Below are 15,689 nucleotides of genomic sequence, written 5' to 3'. Positions count from 1 at the left end.
TTATAATTAGATGTATTTTAATCATTAAAGATCCTAATTATGAAATAAGTGTTTTATTTTAAATGCTTACCTTTTGGATCTTAGATCTGACGGCTCAAACTGGATATTCATAGGTCCAGGATCTCTTTCATGATCTACCTTAGAGGTGCCAAGATGCCTAGAATCACTATTCATATTTGCCATTTTTCTCACACTCTAAGCACTGAAGAGGTTAGTCCTACACAAAGAAGATAAATAATTTAGTTTAATTTTAAAATATTTTATTATCCATAACTAATAAATATTCATGAATAAGAAATTGGAAAAATACTGAAATTTGCTGAAGATATCTTAATGAGGTATATGCCTGAAATATGTATCAGAAACTTGCTAACCTTAAATGGAGTTATTTCTTATTTTTCAGCTTAGTAAAAAATAAGTGGGGCAATTCATTTTCAGTAATAAAACAGATTAGGCTATTTGGACTCATTTTTCCTGCAGGAAAAAAACTAAAAATACTGAATAAAATACTTTTAAAATCTTTGAAAAGCATCAAAAATAGTAAGGAAAATCAGGCCATTTGTAGGTGAAGTTAAAGAACCAAGAGAGGAAAATGACTGAAGGAAACTGCTGCTGCCTGGAGGGTATTTGCTTCGGGCTGAGGTTTTCTCTTTTTTTTTTCTTTTTTTTTTTGAGACGGAGGAGTCTCACTCTGTCGCCCGGGCTGGAGTGCAGTGGCCGGATCTCAGCTCACTGCAAGCTCCGCCTCTCGGGTTCACGCCATTCTCCTGCCTCAGCCTCCCGAGTAGCTGGGACTACAGGCGCCCGCCACGTCGCCCGGCTAGTTTTTTGTATTTTTTTTAGTAGAGACGGGGTTTCACTGTGTTAGCCAGGATGGTCTCGATCTCCTGACCTCTTGATCCGCCCGTCTCGGCCTCCCAAAGTGCTGGGATTACAGGCTTGAGCCACCGCGCCCGGCCGGGCTGAGGTTTTCAAAGCCTTGTGTAGTATTTGGGAAACAGAAGTCAAAGCCCAGTGTCCATCCAAAGTAAGGAATGATTATAATAAGAAATCATCCCCTTTCCCCACTTCTCCACCACAATACAGCTGGAACTATAAAGACCTCTGCTATCAGAGTAGGGTTTAACAAGAAGTAAAAGTAGCTTACTCCCTCATAAGGGAACTACAAATAAGTCTTCTTAAAATGGACCAGAGGTTATAGTGTCTCACACCTATAATCCTAGCATTTTGAGAGGCTGAGATAGATCACTTGAGGCTGGGAATTTGAGATTAGCCTGGGCAAAAATGGCACAACCTCATCCCCACTAAAAAACAAACAAAAGTAGCTGGGGGTGGTGGCACATGCCTATAGTCTCAGCTACTTTGGAGGCTGAGGCTGAAGTGGGAGGATTGCTTAAATTTAGGATTTGGAAGCTACAGTGAGCTATGATTGTGCCACTGTACTCCAGCCACCTGGGTGATGGAGTGAGACCCTGTCTTAAAACAAACAAACAAAAAACGACAAAAAAAAAAAAAAAATCAAACAAACTGGCTGAGTGGGGTGGCTCATGCCTGTAATCCCAGCACTTTGGGAAGCCAAGGTGGGTGGGTCACTTGAGTTCAGGAGTTTAAAACCAGTATGGCCTACATGGTGAAACCCCATCTCTACCAAAAATAGAGAAAAATAGCCAGGCATGGTGGCATGCTCCTGTAATCCCAGTTATTTGGCAGGCTGAGGCAGGAGAATAGCTTGAACCCAGGAGGTGGAGGTTGCAGTGAGCCAAGATCGCACCACTGTACTCCAGCCTGGGCAACAGAGCGAGACTCCATCTCAAAAAAATAAATAAAAAAAACACCCCAAACTACTGACCACATCATATGTGTGTATGAGCTTTTTTATTACCATAAACTGATAATTTATTATCATAAACTGCACCTCATGAGAATTTGCAAGGAACACTGAAAGCTATGAATGTAATTTAAGATTAACCTGCTTGGTAGCACTTCTAGGTAACCAATAGAAGCAAATGTAAATCTTTCCTGTTAAGACACATCGTAGGCCTTAAAGAAGTCCTGCTAACAATATTTAAGGACAACAAACAGTGAGTCAAAAATAACCTAGCGTATCAGGAAATAAAGTACTATGAGTGAGAACAAGAAACAAAAGCAGAAACAGACCCACAAGAACTTCAACTATAAAAATCAACAGAATAAAAATATAAAACAATAATATTTCCTATGTTTAAATAAATAACAGAAAAAGTAGACATTTTCAAAAAGTGACTTAGTATGTTTAAATAAGGACCAGAGTGAATTTTTAGGAAAAAAAAAATTCAAGAGCCAAAATTCAACACTCAATGAATGAGTTTAAAAGTTGAAGAGAAAATTAATAACATAGAAGATAAGTCAGAAGAAACTACCTAGAATGTGGCAGAGAGAGAAAAATAAAGGCAGAAAATGTGGAAGGTGTTTAAGAAACATGGAAGATAGAATGAGAAGGTCTAACAAGCATGCAATTGGAGAATCAGAAAGAAAGAAGACAGAAGTAATATCTGTAGAGATAATGGCTGACCATTAAAAGTACCTATCTACAGATTTATGAAATTTAATGAATGTAAGGAATAAACATTATAGGGTTTGAAAAAAATAAGTAGGGCTGGGCACGGTAGCTCATATCTGTAATCCCAACACTCTGGGGGGTCGAGGTGGGTGGATCTCTTGAGGTCAGGAGTTCGAGACCTGCATGGCTAACATGGTGAAACACCGTCTCTGCTAAAAATATAAAAATTAGCCAGGCGTAGTGGTGGGCACCTGTAATTCCAGCTTCTTGGGAGGCTTTGGTGGGAAAATCGCTTGAACCAGGGAGGCAGAGGTTGCAGTGAGCCAAGATTGCACCACTGCACTCCAGCCTGGTCATCACAGAGTGAGACCCCATCTCAAAAAAATAAAACAAACAAAACAAAACGAAAAGAAAAAAAGAATTAAAATTCCAGACCAAAGGGGGAAAAAAAAAGTTAGATGAAGGTCTTGGAATTAAAATGTCCAAAGGTCCTTATGTTGTCCAGATCAACATCACACATTGATGTTGTTATTTTAAGGTAACTATTAATAGAAAGCAGTGTATAACCTTACATTTAGTAGAGGGGAAAGAAGAAGGATAAAAAATAACCGAACTAAAGGAAGGCAAAAGAGGAGAAAAAAATACAAAATAGGTGGGAAAAAGTAGAAAGCACAAGATAAATAAGATCCTCTCATTCTTTCTTCAGCCTATGCTAATCATATCTTTCCTATCACTATATAGAAGCTGTTCTTATTGGATCACTAAAGACCTCCATGTTGGTAACCCCAAGGGTTATTTCTCAGTCCTTAACTTACTTGACCTATTGGAAATATTTGCCAAAAAGATCACTTTCCTCCTTGATAAGCTGGATTCACTAAGCCTCCAGGTTTTTTCCCTACCTCACTGGTCCCTCCTACTTCTCCGCCTCCTTTGCTGCTTTCTCATTTCTCAGATCCCTTTACAGTTGCAGAGTTCCAAGGTTCAGTCTTGATCTACCCTCGATCTCTTGGTAATCTTATGCAGTCTTATGGTTTTACTATCATAGCTTGTGCTGTCCAATACAGTAGCTACTAGTTAGATGTGGCTACTTAAATTAACTAAAATAAAAAAATTCAGTACCTCAGTCACACTAGCTACATTTGATGTGCTCAAAATCCACATGTTGGCTACCATATTAGACAGTATAGATATAAACATTTTTCCATTATTGTAGAAAGTTCTGTTGATTTAGGCAATGACAACTTCCACGCTAATATCTCTAGCCTAAACTTCTCTTTTGAATTTCAGACTTGTATATTCAACTGCCTGCTCAACATCTTTCAACTGCCTGCTCAACTTGTATATTCAACTGCCTGCTCATATCTTTAGCTAGATGTAACAGACAACTCAAACCTAACATGTCCAAAACGGGATTTCTGATTTTCTTCCCTCAAAACTACCCCACCTAGTGTTTTCCTATTTCAGTTGATAAAATCTCTTTCTACCTGCTCAGGCCAAAATTCTTGGAATCATTCATTACTTCTTTTTCTCACAGTCTACATTCAACCCATTAGGAAATCTTATTGGCTTTTCCTTCAAACATATCCAGAATCTAATCACTATCATTTCTTACCAAGATTATCACAACAGCATTCTAATGGAGCTCCCTGCTTCTATCCTTATCCCCCTACACTCTACACTACACAGCATGTCAAGAGTTATAGAAAAGGGTAATAAGGAATCTGGCCTTACCCAGCTTGTTGTTAGAATTAAAGGGAGTGCTACTGACACCCAGTGGGTAGAGGTCGGGGATGCTGATGAAATAAATAGGTCTTAACATGTAAAAGCAAAGGATGTAGCTTTATTACTTACACTGTAAGTTACTATTATTATCCTCATTTTATAGATAAGGATACATAGCAGAGAAGTAACTGATCACAAAGTTAGTAAGTGGCAGAATTGAAATTAAAAATGAGGTAGTCTAAATCCAGAGCCTGTGCTCTTTACCACTATGGTGTGCTGTCTTTCCTGATCCTTGCCATTTCTTTTTCAGTCCCCTGTATCTTTCACCTTCTTCGGTTTCTTGTTACTGCCCAGACTACACAACAAGTACAGTTTTATTGTTGCCATATTTGTTTAATGGCAACTTTTCGTATATGTCCACTTTTCTTAATTTTCTAAATGTAACATTTATGAAACAGTAGGAAGAAAATAAAGTTTTTGAATTGGAAATCCTGTATCTAACACTCACTACCTGTGTAACTTGGCATTAACCATTTAATCTCCATGAAACTATCTCTGCATCTTCAAAATTAAAAAAAAATTAATGTTTGAGGATTAAATGAGACTACACATATTACATTCAGCATAATTTTTTTTTTTTTTTTTGAGACAGGTTCTCACTCTGTCACCCAGGCTGGAGTATAGTGACATGATCATGGCTCACTGCAGCCGTGACCTCTTGGGCTTCAGTGATCCTCCCACCTCAGCCTCCCAAGTAGGTAAGACTACAAGTGTGCATCACCATGCCCGGCTAATTTTTTTTTTTTTTTTGGTAGAGACAGGGTTTTACTATGTTGTCCAGGCTGGTCTTGAACTCCTGATCTCAAGTCATCTTTTTGCCTCAGCTTTCCAAAATGCTAGGATTAAAGGCATGAGCCACCATGTCTGACCTCATTTAGTACTTTGTAATGGGAAAATAAATGTTCAAATGTATTATCATTCCCATCAAAAACCAAATGAAAATACTTGCTCTTTTTTTTTTTAAACATAGGCAGCCTCTTGAGGTTTTTCCTTTTATAAGTGAAAAAATTCTTCTTCAGTAAAGAACATCTAGGCAAATGATGTCAACCTGCCACTGATTATTATGTGATACAGATGTTGGCAACATGTTCTATTTCCCAAATATGTGCATTTTCTTTTCTCTGTTGCTTTGATTTCCACTTCCCTTTTCTCTTCTGCTTTTCTGCCCAACGTTTAAGCAAGTCAAAGATCTCTTTAACTTAGTCCTACTAAAGACAAACAAAGTTAAATAAAAATATTAAAGTAGTACCTTACAACAGTAACTTAAAAAAAAGTAAAACCAAAATACCACTATTTCCAAACAAGAAGGACTTCATTTCTATATCTTATGAAGGGAGTGTGATGGTAAAAATGATGATCTATTTTAAGATGTGACAACTAAAATACTGAGTAATGGTAAACCCTGAACAATATATTCATTCAACAAGTTCTCAGCAAGTCCCTACAATATACTGAGGTATTGAAAAACACAGGAAAAAAAAATTTAAGTCATGATCCCTACCCTCAATAAAGTTAAAAAAAAAAAATCATTTATGAAGCCTAGAGAAGTCAAGTAACTTGTCCTAAATCACTTGAATAATAAAACATAGTAGGATGCTAATAACCAATTCCCATTTTCAGTTCTTCATTTCACCTTTAGCTCAAATCTACACCAACTGCTAGCTCTAGCTGTCAAATTAGCTTAGTAATAGATCAGTGCAAAATTTATTCTTTTAAGGTAAAAAGAATAAATAAGCTGACTCTTTGAGACATAGATTCATATAATGTATTATACACATTCGAAAATCTGTAGCATAAAAATGTTCTTGACTATAAAGTATATTATTCAATAATTGTTACGAAAATCCCACTAAGATGGGACCAACTGAGATAAAGTTACTCATTACTGTTAATTTCATGAAAATAGTTGAGAAGCAAAAAACAAAAGCCTACTCTTTCTCTTCCTTCCTTTACATAATAAAACTGATTAACAATTCAGTTGACTTGTTTGGTCTTAAGTTTTAAAACTAAAAGGCAGAATTTTTCAAAATTAACCTTCTAATTTATGACATTAAGATGGAATGAAGTTAGGATTGATGGAATCTGTTAAATTTTCTTAGTTTAAAACTATCAAATTGACTAACTAACTTGAAAAGATGATTCCCCAGATGTAATAAATGAAAACATTCTATATAAATGGGCCTGGCATGGTGGCTCATTCCTGTAATCCCAGTACTTCGGGAGGCTAAGGCAGGAGGACCCTTTGAGGCCAGGAGATTCAGAGTCCAGACCAACCCTGGCAACATGGCAAGACCGTATCTCTACAAAATTTTATATATATATTAGCCAGGCATGGTGGTGCTTGCCTATAGTCCCAGCTGCTCAGGAGGCTGAGGTGGGAGGACAGTTGGAGCAAGAGGGTTTGAGGTCTCAGTGACCTATGATCACACCACTGCAGTCCAGTCTGGGCAGAAGAGTGAGACCTTGTCTCAAAAAATAAAATAAAATACAATACCAACAAAAAATATGTTTTAAATTAACCTGGGTATAGCACCAGAATTAAAAGCTTAGGAAAGAAAGAAACATATTGTAGAGAAGTTCTATTTAGAATTGTATTATAGCTTTACAGCTTTTTAAAGCATTCTCTCAATTCAAATAATTAAACATTTTAGAAGTTGAAAAAATGATTGTAGGGAAGCCAGTATCCTTTCATCAAAAAGAACAACATAGAACTTGGGAAAAACTTGTTCAGGAAACTCTAAAACACATGAAATTAAAAAAAAAAACGGTAAGTTAGTAAGTACAAGCATTTAGAACAATGTCAACCACTTACCAAACTGTATAAAACTTTGCTATTATTATTTTTGAACTTAATGAAGGTTAATAAAGGTTTTATATTGTAGGGAAGAACAGCAATCTATATAATTGTTAAGAAATGTCAGAGAAAAATTTTAATATTGATAAGTAGCCAGAACTTTATCACTCCTAAATCTCCAACAACGGATAAAAGCACTTTCAGAAAGTACCACAAAGCATTATACACACTGGGTAATTTGAGATTTAGGCTATTCTGGTGCTATCAAGTAGTATGTGGTGGTTGACAGCTCACAAGTAAGATTGCCTGGATGTGAATCTTGGCTCTGCCATTCATTAACTGTGCAACTTTGGGCAACTTACTTAAATTCCCTAAGATTCACGGGTTTTGGAAATAATAAAAACACTAGTCTTACAGGGTTTCAGATGAAAATGAGATAATACATATAATGTGCCTGGAACACAGTGAATATTCAATAAACATAACTATCACTTTTTATTATGAATTTGGCTGTTTAAAACTAGAAAAATTACTCATTGGAAGGACATAGAAGAAGAAACTTTTTTTAAAAGAAAAAGAAAAAATATGTATTGGCTTAACTTAGCGCCCTGAACAAAATCAGCTGACATATCTACATGCCTTTAGTATAAAGTGAGCAAACTCAGCAAGGTAAGAAAAATAAAAAGGTTGACCTTCATATAACAGAATTATTGAACTGCCATAAACAAGACAACACTAAAGGATATCAAAAAGACAAAACTTGGTATCATTTATGAAGGAAAATTGAGAGAAAAAGACAAGTTAACAGAAGATAGTGGGAGACTGAACTAACATTTATTTATTGAATGCCTAATACTGGCCTAATGTTTTACATGTTATTGTTTAAATCCAACTAATCCTTAGAATTTGGGAAATGGGTATAACCTTCATATCACAAGAAAGAAAGAAAGAAGAAAGAAAGAAAGAAAGAAAGAAAGAAAGAAAGAAAGAAAGAAAGAAAGAAAGAGGGAGGGAGGGAGGGAGGGAGGGAGGAAGGAAGAGAATGAAAGAAATTGAAGCTCAGAGAAGTAACTTGTCCTGAATCACTAAGCTAATAAAACCATATTTGGGATTGAAACCAGGTCACTTTGATTCTAAATGCTATTTCCAGTATACTCTGATGTCTGCCTTAAAAACGAGGAGTTAGGCTGGAAGACAAAAGAAGCACCCGAAAATCAGGTCTTCTTTGTTTAGTTTTATAAATATAAAATAATAGCTATAATGGCAAATGACCTGAAACTCTTTTTTTTTTGTGATGGAGTCTCACCTTGTCACCCAGGCTGGAGTGCAGTGGTGCAATCTCAACTCACTGCAACCTCCGCCTCCCAGGTTCAAGCAATTCTCCTGCCTCAGCCTCCCAAGTAGCTGGGACTACAGATGCCCACCACCACACCCAGCTAATTTTTTTGTATTTTTAGTAGAGACGGGGTTTTACCATATTGGCCAGGCTGGTCTCGAACTCCTGACCTTGTGATCCGCCTGCTTCGGCCTCCCAAAGTGCTGGGATTACAGGCATGAGCCACTGCGCCCTGCTGGCCTCAAACTCTTTAAGACATAATCAGGACTAGAATGAGTGAAACTTCATGCCTGGGTATCCGGATTACACATTAAACACCATGAATCTGTTTTTCTTGAAGCAAGCTAGTTTAGGTAAATTTCTTTTGTCGCAAACTCTTTTGTCTCAAGGTTCAATATTTCCTTAGCCAGCAACAACCCTTCCAGTGGCAATGAAACAAGGGAAAGGACAGAAGCCAAGTCAGAGTAGCAAAAACATATACTTTCTAATTTACTTTGTAAACCAATATACTCTGTAGTATTCGTTCCTAAACTAAACTGAGAATGTGGGTGAGTTTAGAGAGAGAATATCCTTTCACTTTCTGGAAAGTAATACTTTACTTAAAGATTGAAAGTGAAGAAACCAGGAAAGAGGAGAAATCTAGAAAGATTCTTGGATTTCAGTGAACCTTAATGAAAAGTGAAATCAAGGTTGGGGAAAAATGTGAAGGCCACTGAGGAATTAACATTTCCAGTTTAGTCACCTATGTGTATTTGTTCTGAGCAAATCCAAAGTTCTGTGGCACAGTAGAATTAGCTATGTATTCTAAATAAGTAGAAAACTGATGATTTTAAATAACAAATCATAAATGAGGAGTTCAAAGTCCCTGGTGCCTTTCAAAGATTTATAATATTCAAGTAAATAAGAATAACTGTAAGAAAATTGGTAATTTGCAGTTGTCTCAATTAGTCAACTAGCACGATCTCAAATTTTCAACAGAAATTTAATGCCTTCTCCTTTTTCCCCACACAGAGTCAAGGTGGAATTCTTTTATTTCAATTTTTTAATTTTTAATTTTTTTTTTGTAGATGGTACAAGTTTTATCACAACAGAAACAACTATACTTGTTGCTCCTGAGAATTTTAGGTGACTACAGATATGCTTGCTTGCTTGCTTGCTTTCTCTCTCTCTCTCTCTTTTTTTCTCTCTCTCTCTCTTTCTTTTTCTTTTCTTTTCTTTTCTTTCTTTTGAGACAGGGTCTCACTTTGTCACCCAGGCTGGAGTGCAGTGGCACAATCTGGGCTTGCTGCAACCTCCTCCCGCCAGGCTCAAGCTGTCCTCCCACCTCAGCCTCCCAAGTAGCTGTGACCCCAGTTGTGCGCCACTGTGTTGCCCAGCCTGGCCTCAAGTAATCTTCTTGCCTCAGCCTCCCAAAGTACCAAAATGCTGGGATTATAGGCATGAGCCACCATGCCTAGTCTTAAAGTCTTTTTGAATGTCTTGATGAGAAGTATAAAATATTCTGAAGTTTGATGAATTACGTTGAGAGGTGAATTAGAGTTCCATAGCAAATATTACATAGGTGATAATGCAGAATAGTTTATCAATGATTAACTAAAATGCTAAATACTTCTATAATATTAATTTGTCAGACATAACACTGATATAATTTGTGCTAAATATACAAGACGACATAAACAGACATACTCCAGCCTGGCCAACATGGTGAAACCCCGTCTCTACTGAAAATACAAAAATTAGCCAGGAGTGGTGGCACACATCTGTAGTCCCAGCTACTTGGGAGGCTGAGGTAGCAGAATCGCTTGAACCTGGAAGGCAGAGGTTGCAGAGCAAGACTCTGTCTCAAACAAAACAAAACAAAACAAAACCCAGACATAATCACTTTTAACATCTCACTTAATCTCTGAGTTTTAAAACAAAGTCCCAGATGCAAGAACACTAAGTCAAACCTAAGTTATTAAATGAGTCTGTAATTGTTTAAGATTGGTTTTAGTATGGAGTTCTGCTATGATCTGAATGTTTGTGCCCCCTCCAAAATTCGTATGTTGAAACTTAATTGCCAATGTTATGGTATTAAGAGGTAGACCCTTTTGGAGGTAATTATGTCAGAAGGGCAGAACCCTTATGAATGGAGTGGGTTGAAGGGAACTAGCTAGACCCCTTTTGTCTTTCCATCCCTTCCCCCATGTGAGGACACAGCATCAAGGCACCATCTTGGAAGCAGAGACCAGATCCTCACTAAATATCTTGATTGGTACTTTTATTTAAAATGTTGGTGACTGAGCCAGGTATGGTGGCTCATGCCTCTAATCTCAGCTACTCGGGAGGCTGAGGTGAGAGAAGTGCTTGAGCCCAGGAGTTTGAGATTGTAGCGAACTACAATGGCACCACTGCATTCCAGCCCAGGTGACAGAAGGAGACTCTGTCTCTAAAAGAACAAAAAATGTAGTGCCTGGACTGAAGTACTTCTCTCCATAAAAAGGACATAGAGAGTAATCAAAGAAAACTGGTATGACATTATTTTAAAAAGGTATTGACTGTGATTATTGGCATATCTCAAAGAATATCAGCCCTTTCTATACTAGGCTCAGAAATGTCGTTTCACAATTCGTTGCAAAAACAAATCTATAGTATCTATGTCAAGATGCTAGCATCAATCTGCAATAGAATACACTAGCTTGTGCTCAAATAAATGTGACTATGGACCCACATACAACTATTATGTATGTTCTTTCTCAGAGACTAAAAATGAGTATTACTGAATACTTCTGTGTATATTATAGAGTTTCAGATACTACATTTATACTCAGTGTACTAGGCTAGGGGTTGACATATTTTTTTTCTGTAAAGGGTCTGATAATAAATATTTCAGGCTTTTTGAGGCATATAGTTTCTGCAGTTACTCAATTCTACCTGTTGAAAGGCAACTAAGTGTGCATGGCTGTGTTCCAATAGAACTTTATGAAAAAAATATATCTGTCAGCAGGCCAAATTTGGTCATAGTTTACTCACCTCTGTAGTATGCCAACATAAAAACAAATGGAATCACACCACAAAAAAGGCACCCTGGTGGAAGCAGTTATGCTATGTATATCAGTTATGCTATATATATCAGTTATGCTATGTATATATGTTTTCTTCCATATTAGTCTGTAACAGCTATAAACTCCAATAACAAACTTATCTAAATTGCTTCCTGATGAATCATGTACTGGTTAGCCGATAGGATCTATAATGCTCCTATTCTGATGTGACAGTAGGCACATGCTTCCAACCTGATCAATAAATGCTTCAAAAGGTGTTAAATTTGACAGTGCTGGAGGATAGTGTGGTCTCACAAAGAAATTACCAAAGCAATGCTATGGTACCAAAGAATCTCTCCTTCTACACTGGAAACACTAAATGTTCTCAAGTTATATTTAAGTGATAAGAAAGAAAGAACCCTAGCAAAGGACAGAAATTTAAGTATGCTATAAAATGCAGGCCTGGTAGACATTTTTAACCTCTAAGTGATTTTTTTTTTAACTTTTATGCCCATATATACTTTTTAAAAAAATACCATATAGGTCCAGTGTGGTGGCTCATGCCTGTAATCCCAACGCTTCGGGAGGCTGAAGCAGGAGGATTGCTTGAACCCAGGAGTTCAAGGTTACAGTGAGCTATGATAGTGCCACTGCACTAAAGCTTGAGTATCAGAGCAAAAGGAACCCCAAAAAGAAAAAAAATACTAAATAATACTATTTTAATTTGTAGTTCAGGTTGGTATTTCATCCTCCTATGCTGAGTTTACCCTTTATTGTAAAAATTAAGGGTATTACAAAATCACAATTAAAAGCATATTATTTTATGTATGTAACTGAAATATATAGTATTTAAGATTGTGATTGGACATCTAAGGCTAACTGGCTGGGCACGTGGCTCATGCCTGTAATCCCAGCACTTTGGGAGGCCGAGTCAGGTGGATCACGAGGTCAGGAGATCGAGACCATCCTGGCCAACACAGTGAAACACGGTCTCTACCAAAATACAAAAAAAAAATTAGCCGGGTGTGGTGGCGTGTGCCTGTAGTCCCAGCTACTTGGGAGGCTGAGGCAGAGGAATCACTTAAACCCAGGAGGCAGAGGTTGCAGTGAGCCGAGATCGCGCCACTGCACTCCAGCCTGGCAATGGAGGGAGACTCCATCTCAAAAAAAAAAAAAAAAAGAAAGAAAAGAAAAGAAATGTAAGTCTAGCTGTTCTCAGAGGTCTAGGGGAAGGAAAGGTAAATTTTATTTTCTTAGAAACAAAGAAACAATAGATGACAACTATTTTTTTTTTTTTTTTTGGACAGGGTCTTGCTCTGTAGCTCAGGCTGGAGTGCAGTGGCGCAATCTTGGCTCACTGCAACCTCCGCCTGCCAGGCTCAAGTGATTCTCCTGCCTCAGCCTCCCAAGTAGCTGGGATTACAGATGAGAGGCACACCACCACGCCTGGCTGATTTTTGTATTTTTAGTAGAGACAGGGTTTCACCATGTTCGCCAGGCTGGTCTTGAACTCTTAACCTCAAATGATCCGTCCACTTCAGCCTCCCAAAAGTGTTGGGATTACAGGTGTTAGCCACGGCAATCGGCCCAACCTTCTATCTTAACATGAAGTTTGTAGTTGTTTACGAGGCAGAGAGATTTTTCTTAAGTTAGGACATGGGTTATTTTGACCTATTGAAACATTTTTTTTGTTTTGTTTTCGTTTTTTTTTTTGAGACAGAGTCTGACTTTGTCACCAGGCTGGAGTGCAGTGTGGCACGATCTTGGCTCACTACAACCTCCGCCTCCAAGGTTCAAGAGATTCTCCTGCCTTAGCCTCCTGAGTAGCTGGGACTACAGGCATGCGCCACCACACCTGGCTAATTTTGGTATTTTTTTTAGTAGAGACCGGGTTTCACCATATTGGCCAGGACAGTCTTGATCTCTTGACCTCGTGATGTGCCCGCCTCAGCCTCCCAAAGTGCTGAGATTACAGGTGTGAGCCACCGTGCCCGGCCGAAACATTTTTAAAAAACCTTTCTCCTCAGCAGCTGCCTGCTATCCTACATATGTCAGATCTTTGTCATGTCTGAAAATATTAAAAAGAAAAAAGGGGCCAGGCGCAGTGGCCCACGCCTGTAATCACAGCATTTTGGGAGGCCAAGGCGGGAGGATCACTTGAGATCAGGAGTTCAAGACCAGGCTGGCCAACATGGTGAAACCCCATTTCTACTAAAAATACAAAAATTATTGGGGCGTGGTGGCAGGCAGCTGTAATCCTATCTACTCAGGAGGCTGAAGCACGAGAATCGCTTGAACCAAGGAGGCGGAGGTTGCAGTGAGCCAAGATCGCTCCACTGCACTCCAGCCTGGGCGATAGAGCGAGACTCTGTGTGGAAAAAAAGAAAAGAAAAGAAAAAATAAAGTGGAGGTACAACTTATAGTGTGCCGATCTACGAGGGGGACGGAGCTCGGCAATGGATAAGACACTGCCTGGGAGTCATAACAACTAGGTTTTAGTCAAGTTTGCCATTAAATGGTTACCTGGTGTTGAGTGGGTTTCTCCAACTCGGTGGACCTCAGTTTCCTTCTCTGTAAAATGAGGAGAATGCGCTTGACTAGCTGCTCTCAAACCCCTCTTCCAGCTCTACTATGCTGACATGTCAAGCTACCCACTATCAACACACTCATTCTCACAACTGAGTCGTGTGAAAAGCGTGGCGAAGGCTTACCAGTCATGGCCCTCACCCCATCTGTGGCCCTAGCTCAAGGCCTAAAGGGGGTTCCTCCCTCATGTTCCCCCGCTAGATCTCCCCAACTCGGGATGGAGAAAGGTGCTCCTAGCCGTGATCGCGCCACCTCACTCAAGCCCAAGCGACGGAGCGAGACCCTGTCTCAAGAGAGAGAAAGAAGGGTGCTCCCATTCCTACAAGTCCCCCAATTCTCCTGCTCCCTCCTTCTCTCACCCGAGGGTCAGGGTGTTCATTTACCCTAACCCTATCTTTTCCCTAAGGCTCCAGCTGACACCGACTCCCACAGACACTCGGATTCCCTCAGACCCCGAGGGACTCCTGACTTTCTTTCACTGAGCCCTTGAGGAGCGCGCGCCGTGCCTCCGGAGCAGTCTCCGCGGCTCCAGGCTTTGGCCTCCTTGATCCCCAAAAGCAGCTACGGTTCTGATGCGCTACATTGAAGAACTATCCCAGGTGACAGCCGGCTTCGCCCCAACCTCAACCCTTCCCGCCGCCTTCCCTCGGATACCTCCCCACCTCCCCGAGAGGCGAGTATGCTAGACGTGGGAACGTGATCTACCTGAGCAGGCCGAGCCTTCAACCTCGGAGAACTAGACGAGAAGATGAAGACTCCCTTCCCAAATTCTCACAATTTGCGACCGCGGGACTCCCAGTCCAAACAGGAAGCGGCAACAGACTGGGCCGTGGGGGCCGGCGGGGGTTGGAGTTCTGAATGCGCCAAGCCGGCGGTCGCTGTCAAATCTCTCGCCGCTACGGACTACAACTCCCAGAGGGCTCTGCGACGGCCAGCACGCCCATCACCGCAGGGCCCAGCCCCAAGGCTTCAGGAGACTGGGCAGCCGGCGCGCCCAGGTAGGCAAGTCTGGTCTAAACTGCGTCCCGGAGTTTGCTCCAGTTCCTTGTCCCGGCTGGAGGCCGGGAGGGATAGTAGAAGGAATGCGATCTCTTGCCATTCATAGAGCCCCGGAGGCCACGTGAGAAAACGCTGATGCGGCACCTCCATCGAGGGATCACCCCTCTTTTGGGCTTTCTTGGCGCGTGTTGTGTGATCTGGTTACATCCTTGGACCCTACAGACGCAAAGGGAAGCTGGTTTGAAAAAACTATTGAGTTGGCATGCTCCCTCCGTCGTCTAGATATTTGGGTTTGTTTTTTAAAACTGTTTGCAAGTTAGTCTCTAGGCTAAAAGCGGCTTTAGACGGATTTTAGAGGTCCACCCCACATACCCAGCAATTTTCCCCAAAACCTCCCCAAGTAAACATACAGTCTAAGTAAAATTAATGTGTTTGTTATGAAAATCAGTTCAAGGTCAGTCCCTGAAAAACATGTGGCAACCCTAAGCTCTTCTTACAAAGAAAGCCAATAGCTCTTTTTGTTTCTTTTTCTTTTTTCTGTTTAAACCAGAAAAAACAGTGTAATGCCAGAAAAAAACTCAAAATTTAGGCCGGCTCCAGTGGCTTATGCCTGTAATCCCAGCATTTTGG

At 39.8% G+C, this 15,689-nt stretch overlaps 1 protein-coding gene across 2 annotated transcripts in view; it reads right to left on the bottom strand.

Annotated features, from left to right (window-relative positions):
* SLC38A9 (solute carrier family 38 member 9) overlaps positions 1 to 14,914 on the bottom strand; it is an 86,066-nt gene extending 71,152 nt beyond the window's left edge. Inside the window, exons 1-3 of one of the 2 annotated variants that reach the window (XM_023210528.2) lie at positions 14,766 to 14,914; positions 13,998 to 14,045; positions 71 to 217 (exon numbers count right to left, since the gene is read on the bottom strand). In XM_023210528.2, coding sequence (XP_023066296.1) covers positions 71 to 183 — 113 coding nt within the window. In that variant the 5' untranslated portion in view covers positions 184 to 217; positions 13,998 to 14,045; positions 14,766 to 14,914. The remainder of the gene's footprint in view (positions 1 to 70; positions 218 to 13,997; positions 14,046 to 14,765) is intronic. The other variant, XM_023210527.1, reaches the window with a different exon arrangement.
* Positions 14,915 to 15,689: the final 775 nt, after the last annotated feature.

Source organism: Piliocolobus tephrosceles, chromosome 4 (assembly GCF_002776525.5).
Source record: "Piliocolobus tephrosceles isolate RC106 chromosome 4, ASM277652v3, whole genome shotgun sequence".
Classification (NCBI taxonomy): domain Eukaryota; kingdom Metazoa; phylum Chordata; class Mammalia; order Primates; family Cercopithecidae; genus Piliocolobus; species Piliocolobus tephrosceles.
The sequence above is the reverse complement of the archived record's forward strand: the minus strand, read 5'-3'. Positions and strand labels throughout refer to the sequence as shown.